This window comes from Populus nigra, chromosome 6 (assembly GCF_951802175.1).
Source record: "Populus nigra chromosome 6, ddPopNigr1.1, whole genome shotgun sequence".
Taxonomy (NCBI): domain Eukaryota; kingdom Viridiplantae; phylum Streptophyta; class Magnoliopsida; order Malpighiales; family Salicaceae; genus Populus; species Populus nigra.
Window position 1 is genome coordinate 15679310 of NC_084857.1, and position 13001 is coordinate 15692310.

General features: G+C 34.0%; 2 protein-coding genes across 4 annotated transcripts; one reads left to right on the forward strand and one right to left on the reverse strand.

Moving 5' to 3' along the window:
- The first annotated feature begins 3180 nt into the window (after window positions 1-3180).
- On the forward strand, window positions 3181-6068 carry LOC133697442 (LRR receptor-like serine/threonine-protein kinase FLS2). Its single transcript, XM_062119989.1, has 2 exons — window positions 3181-5332; window positions 5689-6068. Exons 1-2 carry the CDS (start codon window positions 3404-3406, stop codon window positions 5710-5712), a joined length of 1953 nt encoding a protein of 650 aa, XP_061975973.1. The 5' UTR covers window positions 3181-3403; the 3' UTR covers window positions 5713-6068.
- LOC133697443 (uncharacterized) lies at window positions 5907-12242 on the reverse strand. Of its 3 annotated transcripts, none has more exons than XM_062119990.1 (9): window positions 11782-12242; window positions 10439-10522; window positions 9835-10323; window positions 7894-8050; window positions 7461-7623; window positions 7207-7335; window positions 6720-6914; window positions 6212-6334; window positions 5907-6075 (listed from the first exon to the last, which is right to left on the reverse strand). In XM_062119990.1, the coding sequence occupies exons 1-9, from the start codon at window positions 11996-11998 to the stop codon at window positions 5971-5973; spliced, it is 1662 nt and encodes a 553-aa protein (XP_061975974.1). In that variant the 5' UTR covers window positions 11999-12242; the 3' UTR covers window positions 5907-5970. The 3 variants fall into 3 exon arrangements, with proteins under 3 accessions (XP_061975974.1, XP_061975975.1, XP_061975976.1); XM_062119991.1 differs by having other exon boundaries at window positions 10439-10519; window positions 11782-12241; XM_062119992.1 differs by having other exon boundaries at window positions 7894-8029; window positions 11782-12240.
- Window positions 12243-13001: the final 759 nt, after the last annotated feature.

Here is a 13001-nt window from a genome sequence, read left to right on the forward strand (position 1 = left end):
TGCAACTAAAAGAATTATTCACTTCATAAAAGGTTCTCTTAATAAAGGTTTATTCTATACATATTGTTAAGACTTTAAACTTATTGTCTGCTCTAATAATGATTGGGGATGTGACTTAGATGAAAGAAAATGCATAACTAGATTCTCTTAAAGGTGCTTCACTAGTGACCTCAATTACTCACTCCATCCATCAAATATGTGTTTGTTTCTTAGTTTTTAGTTAACAGCTAGATAGATGGCCTGTGCTATATCACAAATCAGGTTAAAAAAATTTTACTGTAAAAAAAAATATTTAGGTGATGACAACGTTTTTAAAAAAGTAAGAAAAACTTGGTACTCGAGTTATCGATTAAAATAATTTCGATAAGCTTGGTTATTTTAATATTATAGTTTTAAAATAAAAAGTCAATAACAATAGGAAAAAAATGACAATAACCAATAAAAAAAATGCTTGTCAATATCATGAAAAGACACCCAGTAAATATTTTTAAGAAGTCTCTACGATTTTATTTGATAATAAAGCTAAAATTAAATGAAACAAGAAGATCTTATAAAGATAAGAATGGAAAAAAAAATGAAGCTCAATCACTAGTAAAGAAAACACTAAAGAATGAATTGAAAAAAAAAATTTAAAGGATAAAAAAAATTAACTCAAGTAAGCATGTCAAACACATAGCCAATTTATGATAGTGAGATAACCCTATTAAATATTAAAAATTAGATGGCCCGCGCTATATCACATATCGAGTTAATTTTTTCTTAACATAAAAATAAAAAAGAATGTTCAAGTGATGATAGCGTTTTTAAAAAAGTTAGAAAAATTTATTCCTCGGGTTATCGATTCAAATAAGTTCGATAAACTTGATTAATTTAATAATATGATTGTAAAATAAAAAGGCAATAACCAATAAAAAAACGACAATAACCAATAAAAAACAATGCTTGCCAATATCATAAAAAAAACACCCAGTAAATATTTTTAAGAAGTCTCTATGATTTTATTTGATAATAAAACTAAAATTGAATGAAAACAAGATCTTATAAAGATAAAAATGAAGCTCAATCACTAGCAAAGAAAACACTAAAGAATGAATTGAAAAAAGAAATAATTTTAAAAAAGAATAAAATTAACTCAAGTAAACATGTCAAATACGTAACCAACTTATAATAGCAAAATAACCCCATAAAAGATTAAAAATAACCTAAAAAAAGACCAAAAGCTAATCTTCAAAACCCAAATTCCGAGGCATGAGACTAGGTTATCCTATAAAAGCCAAACCCCTAAAAATCTAGATGCAAAATTCCCAACAATCTAAAATTTTTTTAAAAAAAAGCAAAAAAAATAGGAATAAAAAAAATAAGGACCAAATATAGTGCAAAAATTAAATGAAATAAAACAATGAGGGATAAAACTGAAAAATAAAATAAATCAAGAAAATGATAAGAAAAAAAAAGTAACAATAAATAAAACGAGGACCAATTATGTTATTAATACTAAACAAAATAAAAGAATGAGGAATTAAATTGAAAAATAAGATAAATCAAGGAAATGATAAAAAGAAAACCAAAAATAGCATTTAAGATAATGAAGACCAGGTTTGAGTGATGAAAAAATTAAATAAGAATGAAATTGAAAAAAGATTCTAATTTTATAAATCAATTCAAATAAAACAAAAAATAATAAAAAAAATAAGGACTAAATTCAAAGAAAAAAAAGGTTGAAGGATTGGTCTAAGAAATCAAAGGGTTTATGCAGGAATCAAGGGGAGAGAGAGGGAAAATTTGGGAGGGGGGTATCAGTGTCAAATTAGTGGTCCATTATTCACACGCGCCACTCAAACATGGAAGAAATGTTAAGCATGCTCCAGCACCGTCTTGGAATCTAGTGTTTGGTTAATAGACAATGTTGTACGCACCACTCAAAACCTACGAAGACAATCACGCGTCAATAACTTTTTTCAATAATATTTAAATATGTACAATTACCTAATCACCCCTTATGCCATGTAATAATTTAAAATGATGAAAATGACAAAAAGAAAAAACCTTGATAATATGTTTAGGATTTTTGCTATTAGAGTAAATAAAAAAAACCTTGAAAACTAGGGGGAGGGGGGGGAGCTATCAGTGTCAAATTAGTGGTCCATTGTTCACACGCGCCACTCAAACATGGAAGAAATGTTAAGCACGCTCCAGCATCATCCTGGAATCTGGTGTTTAGTTAACAGACAATGTTGTACACACCACTCAAAATCTACGAAGACAGTCACATGTCAACAACTTTTTTCAATAATATTTAAATATATAAAATTACCTAATCACCCCTTATGCCATGTAATAATTTAAAATGATGAAAATGATAAAAAAAAAAAAAAAAACCTTGATAATATGTTTAGGATTTTTGCTATTAGAGTCAATTAAATCATTTTACGGTTTTTAAAAAATAAAAAGGCTAAGTAACCCCTCAACATCAACAATTTTTTTAAGGGTAATTTAGTTTTTTATAATGCCAAAAAAATTAAGATGACTGATTTGACCTCCTTTCTGTTATGTGCTTCATTGGCTTGTAAGATGAAAGTTAAAATCATTATTACACACTAGCAATCTGGAATACAATGAGTCTATCTTCGTAGTGAATTATTAAGTACTTTTAATTTTTTTTATAGTAAATTATTTTTTTAATATTTATTAACACATATAATCCTTAATCTATTTTCTTGCAACTAAAATCTATGTTAGCAACACATGCATATTTTTTCTACATTCAAATAAATTTGGTCCAACCTACAGTAAATCACTAGCCTATTATCTAATGTAATCTAATAACTGGAAATTAGAAAAACCCGCATCCAAGCATGGTTGTTAGCATAACTCGAAAATCTAACTTGAAAAGGAGTTTGAGTCAATCCACGGTTGCCATGTCATCAGAGGTCAACTCGTGGGTCGCCGGAGCAACATGGGAGGCAGTGGATTGATTTTGAGTTGCAATATTTAAATAGAAGTCTTATAGTATACAACTGCTTCATCTCAGTAGCGTGTCCTTAGGAGACATGTTTTGGAATTTTTTGAAGATCAGGAAAGAGTTAAACTGCATGATATTAGTTTAATCATTTCAAAACCTTGAATAATATTGTAATCCGTAAAATCCTGATTCTTATTGACTCCTTTCACCGAAACCATGGACATCATAATTTAACACTTTTCTGCTTTTCAGCATTACAATCTGTAAAGGGAAAAGAAGACAAAAGTAAAAGGCAAAACAGAGATCTTTGACTCACTCTACTTGCCTCTCCCAAGTTCTAGCCCTTGTACCCATTGTCAAGGAAAGTTCATTTCCTGCAAACCCAGCTCATTTTTCCACTTCCCCAAAAATAACTTGTTCTCAGGTATCAGTCCAGACAAAATGGCTTCTTGGCTGTTATGGCTGATTGTTGTGTTCACCATCATGACAGTTGGAAAGGGAAAGCAAAATGGTCACCAAGTATGCCACCCCAATGACCTGAAAGGTCTAACTAGTTTCAAGGCTGGAATCCATGTCGATACTTCTAGCCGGCTGGCAAAGTGGGTTGGTCATGGTTGCTGCAGCTGGGAAGGCATTACCTGCGACGAAACAACAGGCAGGGTGACTGAAATCCGTCTTCCAGGATTCATTTCCACAAATGATTTCGTCTTCCAATCTCAGATGAGAGGGTTGCTGTCTCCTTCAATAACACTCGTGAGCTGTCTCCAAGTCATTGATCTTGGTGGTCTGATAGGTCTTGCTGGCAGAATCCCACCATCAATTGGTTTGCGCCTCCCAAATCTCAGAAAGCTTTATCTATATGGAAACAAGCTCATCGGCCCAGTGCCTGATAGTATCGGTAAGCTGTCAAAACTTGAAGAACTTCACCTGTATGAGAATAGATTGCGTGGCTCTCTCCCATCAACCATGGGTAACCTTAAAAACCTAAACCAGCTACTTCTATATTCAAATGAACTAGCTGGTACGATACCTGATTCATTCACGAATTTGACGAATATTGTACAGATGGATCTTCATAGCAATATTCTGAGTGGTCATATACCAGAAAGGATTGGTGAAATGCAGGTATTGGAAAAACTCGATCTATCGGAAAATCTCTTAACAGGTAAAATTCCACTTTCATTAGTAAACTTAAATTCCATCTCAGAGTTGTACTTGGATACCAATCATCTAGAGGGTGAGATCCCATTTCCATCAAGTTTTGGCCAACTGCCTTCACTTGGCTTTCTTAGACTGGATGATAACCATCTAACTGGAAGGATACCAGCCAGTTTTGGAAATATGGTTTCTCTTCAGAGAGTTTCCCTGGCTAATAACAAGTTTGAGGGGGTGATTCCCTCTAGTTTGGGCAATCTTTCAGCTTTGAAAGAATTGTATCTCTCTGGCAATCTATTATCTGGCCAAATACCAGAATCAGTAGGTCAACTCTCTCAACTCATCATGTTCAATGTATCTCACAATCAGATTCAAGGACCACTGCCTCATGAGTTGTCTTCCCTTGAAAATCTTCAAACACTAGATTTGTCATTCAATCATCTTAACCTCATCTCCTTCCCACAGTGGCTAGCTGAATTGCCATCCCTTTCCAGGATATACTGTGCTAGATGTGGAATCCAAGGCGAAATTCCAGACTTCTTGCAAGCGACTCCCAGTCCAATACAGGAGCTGGACTTGTCCTCTAACCATCTCACTGGAAGCTTGCCGGCATGGCTGGGGCGCCTTACTCAGCTCTACAAATTAAACTTTTCAAGGAACTCACTTGTTTCAAGGATCCCTGTTTCAGTTAGAAATTTGCAGTATTTGGGTGTGCTTGATCTCCATTCAAACAAGCTAACAGGCCCAATAAATAATGTTTTTCAGATAGGAAATGCCTTTTCTGATGGTTCATTGACATATATTGATCTTTCCGATAACTATTTCTCTACTGGTATTGTACAAGCTGGAGTGGGCTCACAAACTGGGATTCAGTACCTCAACTTGTCCCATAATTTTCTTGGAGGGCGTATAACCACAACTATAGGGAGATTGAAATCATTGCAAACATTGGATTTGAGCTGTAACAAGTTAGGTTTCAACTTGCCGGAGGCTTTAGCAAATGTTAGCTCCTTAGAGAAGCTGAAGCTGCAGAAAAACCACTTCACTGGCAGAATACCAGTTGGGTTTCTGAAGCTGAAAAAGCTGAAGGAACTGGATTTATCAGATAATCTTCTTGCAGGGGAGATTCCTGCAGGTAAACCATTAACTGACTTTCCCCAGAGTTCCTATTCTGGAAACAAAGGTTTATGCGGAAAGCCTCTTTCTCCCTGTAAGGTAAGAGGTTTACTTCTAGTTGAAGAACCTCCAAAACCATGCTAATTTTTTTTTCAAATATTGATACACTGAGTAGATTGAATTCCATGATGCATTCCATGATCCGCTATCTCTCTTAGAAATTGGTCCACGCTGAAGTCCACTAAGTTATTTTGCAAGACTATGAATATTTATATTTGCAGAAGACTTAACTGTTTCATCAACGATTTAAGAGAGATTTTCTTTAAAATGTTCCGTTCAAAATGTGTTTTCGCATTAAAAAAAGTGTGCATCTCTATCACAAAAACATTTATTATCCTTCAGGTATAAATGCTGAAATGATTTGTATCGTAGCTTAGGCTTGCGCATAATCGCAGGGTTCATCATCTGTGCTGGGATAGACTTGAAGAGCATACAATTACCAGGTACTAATTAACACTACGTTTGACATTACGAAAAAATATGCTGCTTATCAAAGCAGTACCGTACAATGATCTAATCCAATTAGATTTTGTGTGCACGCGCTCGCACACACTGCACTTCTTTGCCTCAGTTGTTTTGATTGTGAATTTAAGGACTGGTGATGAAACAGAGGTTTCTCTAACAATTACCCTTTATTAGATCAGAAGGAAGCCTTACAATGTTTATCCACTTAAAGATTACGGCTCTTGATTTAACCCCAATTGGTGGTATTTCATGTAATCAATTCCGTTTAATCTTATACAGCACAAGATCTGCTCTGGCAACTCTTCTACTTTGTTCCCCTGTTATAAAATGAGAATACAGACTCCTCATGAATATCAACTCCACAAACCACCATAGAAAATCTAAAACGTTTTCAATTTCTTTATTCTTGAAAAATAAAACACGGACACCCATTAAAAGGAAAGATATACTTGCCTGAATTGTGAGGCCAATATCCAGCACACAAATTTTAAGCCTGTCTAGGAATGCTTGAAAACCTTTCCTAGAGATATAACTGAACCTATGCATATCGATGTCAATCTCGAAGTAGTTATCTCCCTGCAAAAAAGTACCAAAAAACCCCTGGTATATGAGAAGGAAAGAATTATAAAACCATCTGGCACCGTTTCTTATCTGGTTTAATACAGCTACTTAGACTGCTCGTATTACATTGACTCACTGTAAAAATAGAAGATCAAAGTAGCAGAATAGCAACTGAAGCATCCCAGTACAGGAATGACCCTTCAAGTCACTACAGTAACATTAATAAATCATTTTGTTTTATGAAAAACTAAGGTATTTAAATATAGGGGTCAACGATTATGATTATCTAGTACCAGCTGCAAATTGTGTTTGAAAAATCAAGACATTAAAAGTCTGTTTTAAATGGAAACAAGTAAAATGGAGTTGAAAGACCAGTATGAGTTGTTGGACAAGAATATACCAGGTAAAACTCATGTTGAGGACGTGAGAGAACAGGTTTCTCATTGTAGGCCTGCATGAGTTTCCTTTCTGCAGCACTTAAATGAAGATCTTCTACATTTACAACACGGCCCAATATCTTCAGCCTTTCCCGGAAGGATGCAATTGTATCTACAGGGAAGCCTTTGACCTTTTCAACTTCATCATCAATTAATCGCTGTTTTTAGAAGGATTGTGGATATGAAACAATAAGAATAAGATTTTCAATCATTTAATAATGAAGAAAACATTAAAAAAAAAAAGCAGTGAAACGAGAGAGCAGCAAGCCTCAAATTAACATTATAAACAAGTTGACATGTTAAAATAAAGAAATCAGCACACCAGCAGAAAAGCCTTCTCATTCTTTTTCCCTTTTTCAGCATCATCACCAAAGATAACATGCATCAACAGGATTATAAATATTCTGAAGTGGTAGTTTATGATAAGAGATTAAAAAAGAATGATCTTACTCTGATACTTTCTTGAAAGCGGGTTGGAAGTTCCTTCGAGTAACTATCAGAAAGCTTAAAATACAAAACAAAATTTGTTCCTTCTCCATCACTTTCACTCTGAAAAATTGCAGCAGGATACAAAGGAACCTGTAGAAGCCACAATGGAGTCAGCACAAATAAATAATACGAGGAGATTTTCATTCTCCTTTAACTACACTGTCAGGAGATCCTGAATAACTGCATCCATGTACTGACAGAAAAAATGGAAATACCTGAACATTTACAACAAGGATGGGTGGGAAGTTCCCAGCGGAGTTAATAACTGGGAGGTCCACAAACCGAGCAATATGATCAACTTTTCGTGGAGACAAGAATACATCAACACCAAATGGGTAATATGCAGAACAGTTAGGAGCAAATTCCTTCTTCTTGTCCCTGCCAGAAGAAAAAAGAAAGTATTTTCAGAAGGAAACAACTTTGGTCGTGTGAGATCACATTTTAACAAGTCTGTAATAAATGAAAAACAAAAAGGATTATAAAATACTCTGCGAGATTGCACTGTATCAAGCCTACAATAAATGAAAAACAATTATTGACTGACAAATAATGGTTTAAATCCTATGTTGGCATTAAAATATTTTTTTTACAATGCATTTGGAGCTGCGTATGCAATAAATCAATCCAATTCCATCAGCTTAGTTTTACCTGAAATAACTTTGTCCTCGAACTTTGAAACTGCATGGCTCAATATGAGACCAACAATCAAGCATTTTCTTTTCCATAGGGCAAAAGGGTACTTGTGAACCTGCTATTGGTCTGTGCAGAATCATCTTTGAAGAAACTGAAACCATAAAGAACAAAACTATAAAGAGGTCATCATACAAGTATATAATACTTTTATAAAGGGAAAATGTGGTTTTGTTGTATTACACTACCCACTACCTCTAATAATACAAATTAGGAGCGGCGTAGATTTGTAAATTCCTTTGGGATAAACCTCAAGTGCACATGACAAGCATCGTGACCTTCATATACTAAGTGATTTACCTTTTTCCCATGAAAACAAACCACAACCACACATAACTTACTGCTCTTTGCAGTTTTAGTTTATATCCTTCTCAAGTAATGTATCTCTAACATCAAATCCTCAATTCTTAATCCCAACAATCAAAAGCAACGTAAATCACAGCCCAGTGACAGAGTTTCATGAAAGTGCATTTTAAGAAATAAATGAACTTTTCAAATGAAGGAATGCATGTAGAGCAACATTATCAAACATATCAACAAATCAGGCTTCATGTATAACATAGGTGAGTAGACTGGGAATATTGTAAAAGGCTTTAAGAATCCGCAGTGTTGACCTCCTGCAATATGGTATTTTGTTACATACACTCGTATGTATAAGCCTTAACGCTCATCATGGGACTCCATGTTTCATCAACATTTATGCCTTCATTCCTTTAAAAGAACCAAAACAATTGCATGGAATGAAACAGGTTTGCAAACATGTGAGAAGAAATATAGTTGGAAGTATTGTCCGTGTCAAAACAAAACCAAATTAGAAATTATATAATTACTAAAAAATATCACCATGAATGAGATTTTACAATAATAGAATGATACTTTTGACTTTTGGCAAGCATCAGCAGAAAGCAATTTCATGAAGTGGAAAACAGCATCAATAGTTGACACTTCTTGATAAAACAAACTGTAGAGAAAATTCTCTGGTATTTTTATTGAATCTGAATAATAATCTTGATCTTCATAAAATAAACTAGACATCTCTATTTATATTAGTACTAAAATCCATTATAGGAAAGGATTCCTAATTATAACTTACCAAATTAATAGAATTAATCTAGTATTAGGATTTCTAAATAGTAAAATACTAATTAAAAAAAATCTTAAGCTAAGTAGAAAACAAATAATTAAAATCCAAAATTAACTAGGAATTAAAAAAAGAAAACAATAACTTCAGGCTTCATATCAAATGTTTCCAGGTTTCTTTGCGGACTTCTTTTCAGGCTTGGCCTTGCTAATCTGGTCCATAAACTCTTGGAATAATTGTTCTACGTCACCTCTCCAAAATACTTTTCTAAGTGTTGCTTTTATTCTGCAAACAAGATTTGCAATGTGGTGGAACGTGAGGTAAAAACTCCATTGGTGAGCTAAGATTCACACCACTTATCAAGTAAGGTAAAAACTCCCTTGGTGAGCTAAGATTCACACCACTTATTCAACTAACAAACGACCAAAGAGATTAGATAGCTAGTATACATCTTTTAGGCGAGAGAAATCTCAAAAACTCCCACATATGCAAGCTAAATATTAGGTACAGCATCTGCTATTTATTAGATCCACATAAAACTTGATACCATGATTTTTTGAAAATTTAAGTAGTAGCATATTAAGCAATTAAATAGATATATTAGCAAGAAACAGTTCAAATTTACTGATCCTCAACTAAACCTTGATCCCAAAAGCTGAAATCTAAGGAATCCAATCTATAAGAATGACAATCAGATTCTCATATGATCAAGGTTTAATGAGAATGATAAATAACAACAATGAGCATAAATTGTGATTATTTTGTTTGCCTCCAAAATAACATTGCAACTGTAAAAAGTTGACAGATACAGTACTTACATAAAGTGTTACTAGAATTCCCTTCCTTCCACTTGAATGGGAGTTTTAAGGCACCCTTTTTCCTTGCACTTGGTGGACTGGAGCTAAGTGATCTCCTCTTTTCAACAGGTGGAACAGTTGAAGCAAGACAAGGCAAACAGTTGCCTGGAAGAATTCCACAATTGTCTAATAATCCTTCCTCTCCAGCATTTTCATCTGCAGAGGTGATTTCATCGAGGAACACAGGTTGCTTTACTTCATTTGAAGATCCATCAGACTTGGATACAGAATCAACATGATCTAAATTGAAGACATGAATATTTGTTTGTTCAGTAGCCTCACTAACGGAGTCATGTGTGGAATTTCCTGCAGATAAATCCCCTGCCTTCTGCATCTGATCAGTGAATGAGGAATGTTGCATATTGACATTACAGTCTCCATGATTGGCAACTCTGCCAGATGCAGTGCTTGAGAGTGATACACCGTCAAATCCATTTAGGGATAAGATATCTGTAGATGATAAGTGGATCCATAATTAGCAAAAATAAATCTCTGATTAATCAGCAAATGAAGAATTAACAACCAAAATGCTTATGTATAGTAGAAATCAATATCCTCATTTTACCGTCTGGAACACTTTCAAAATCTTCATCACAATCAGACTCCAATGTTGCAGCTGAGTCAAACCATGCTTCCTCCTTACTTCCTGCTTCAAATTGCAGTTTAATAAAATCAGGCACATATCTATAGCAGGTAAAAGAAGGAAACAATATCGCATCATGATTAGACAAGTTACCAGAAATGAATGTTCAACTTATCAAAGTGTAAAAGCTTGAAATATGAATATTATCATATTATTAAAAAAAAATCCATGAAAGCCCCAGTAACTAGAGAATTATCCATACTTATTAACCGGATCATTGGGCTTGTGCGAAATCATCAATCTAGAATGCAACTGAATAACATTGCAAATCCTCCCCCATCTTCTGTCCACTACAGCATAACGACTAGAAGAAAATAAGCTAGCACCAGTTAACTGAAGAAATATTTTATGGACCAAAGACACTTCTAATGTTGAATCATGATCAACTAGGACCTAATAAGTAGAGTTAAAATTTGGATATTTAGAGATTAAAGGAAATGACCGTTCTGTGTTAGAACAAATGCATTCGTCAAAAAAGGAGAGCAACAGATGAAGCATGGTACTAATCAGATAGAAACCACTGGAAGGGTCTATTGGGAAGCCCCCAATTTGCAATGTAGTCAAGAATCATCAACTGGCAACATCTGAACTAGATAGAGATCAGACACGAATCAGCTCTGCGGTTTCAAGCTTAGATCATTTGTCAATCTTCTTCTTCTAATGTTATGAAGATCTACTAAACTACATACTTTTTAATCATCAAAAGAATTAGCAAAATAAAAAATCACATTTCAAACGCCTATTATTCCCAGAGTAATTGTGCCTGTATTCATCCGAAGTGCCTAAAATATCTATTATTTCCAGATTAATTGAGCTTGGATTCATCTGCAGTGCCTAAAAGATAAAATCAGGATAGGAAAATAGCAGTGAATTACTTCCATGTATGCCAGAACCTCACTTCAAGTTTAAATAAAAAACAATGTCCTTTTATCGTTTTCATTTACCAATAACACGCATCATGATATTGAAAAAAAAAAAGGAACATGAAATGGGCCAGTTGCCTACATTTCATGCAAACAGATTAGCCATGCACCCCTAAATCATTATTGCAATCTAAACCCCAAAAAGAAATACAAATTCCAAACCCAAAATGCAACCAACAACAAACGAATCATTATATCACTGAGATCACACCATACAAATCTAACCCGAAAACAAAATCAACAGTAAAATGCTGGTAAATGAAATCAATAAGGAGAGAGGGAGGGAGGGAGGGAGATGTCAAAAAGAGGAGAGATTTTTGGCATAGGAGATGGAGGAAGGACCTTGAAAAGTGGGGTTGGTGAAGGAAGGGAGGTGAGGAGGAGGAGCAGCAGCAGAAGCAGGGCCATCAGACTTGTCATCAGATAACATTCTAGATGGCGGCACTGATCTTCTCTTGAAAGCAGTGCCTTTCTTGCCTTTCCTGCGTATCTTCATCTTTTTTGAAGACTTCAATCTGCCACCCACACACCCCTCTGGAGTTGACACACATGCTCCCATATTTTTCTCTTCTCTGGCGTTCAAAGATCAAAAAGGGAGCATCTTCAACAAAAATAAGGATTAAGCACAGGGGAGGAGGAGGAAAGGGAGATCAAGAGAAATGAAAAAAAAAAAAAAAAAAACAGAGAGAGAACAACAAAATCAAGTTGAGTTAAAAGGGGAGATCTTTTACAAGGACAAGTAGTCGTTCCCCTCCCACGAGGAAGAAAGAGAGAGGCTCAAAAGAGTATACTACAATTGATTACAAGCAACCTCCAAACCCATTTCTTTTGTTTTTATCTTTTAATTTTATGAGAAATAATGCCTAAAATTTCCTTCTCTTTTCTAAAAAAGCAATAAATAAACTACTAATTTTTCTTTTTTTATTTTTTATTCAATAAGTAAAGATATTATAAATAATTTTGTCTTCCTTCTAAAGGGCTAGTATGCAGCTAAGGAGATTTTTTTTTCTTGATTTTCAAGATTTCAATCTTAAATTTATTACTAAAAAAATTATTAAATTTCTTTTACTGATTTTTTATTTTTGAATGATCTTAAAAATATATCTTTTAAATTAATATGTAGATGGATAAGCCAAAGAGTTTATTATTATAAAACATAATTATCAAACTTGATTTGAAAAATAATTTTAAAAAGATGTGGTTTACTTGATCACCATTAATTTTTTTTCATTAAAATAATAATATTATTTTGTTTTTAAAAAATAAGTGAATTTTCTTGAGTTAATATTTTTTTATTCAATTTAAAATAAACTTCAAATCACATATTTTTTATTATCCTGTCAGGTTGAGCAGGTTTAATAACTAGAAAATCAATACTGAATTTTACATATATATATATATATATATATAAAGGAAAAGGAACAGGGACGTGGGGCATCTATCATTTTGCCACTTGGGTGAACATCATTAGCCGAACGTGTGGGTGAACAAAACAAGAGAGAGAGGGGGGGGTGGCAGAAGAGAGAGAGTCGGTTCGAGTTCCTGGGGACCTCCTGCAACGG

What these genes read in the sequence shown, in the direction of transcription:
- LOC133697442 (XM_062119989.1), top strand. Translation starts at nt 3,404, where the DNA reads ATGGCTTCTTGGCTGTTATGGCTGATTGTTGTGTTCACCATCATGACA. An exon ending in AGCCTCTTTCTCCCTGTAAG is followed by an intron (nt 5,333 to 5,688) that starts GTAAGAGGTTTA and finishes GCATAATCGCAG; the next exon opens with GGTTCATCATCTGTGCTGGG.
- LOC133697443 (XM_062119990.1), bottom strand. Translation starts at nt 11,998, where the DNA reads ATGGGAGCATGTGTGTCAACTCCAGAGGGGTGTGTGGGTGGCAGATTG. An exon ending in CGAGGACAAAGTTATTTCAG is followed by an intron (nt 7,624 to 7,893) that starts GTAAAACTAAGC and finishes TTCTTCTGGCAG; the next exon opens with GGACAAGAAGAAGGAATTTG. An exon ending in TCCTTGTTGTAAATGTTCAG is followed by an intron (nt 7,336 to 7,460) that starts GTATTTCCATTT and finishes TGGCTTCTACAG; the next exon opens with GTTCCTTTGTATCCTGCTGC.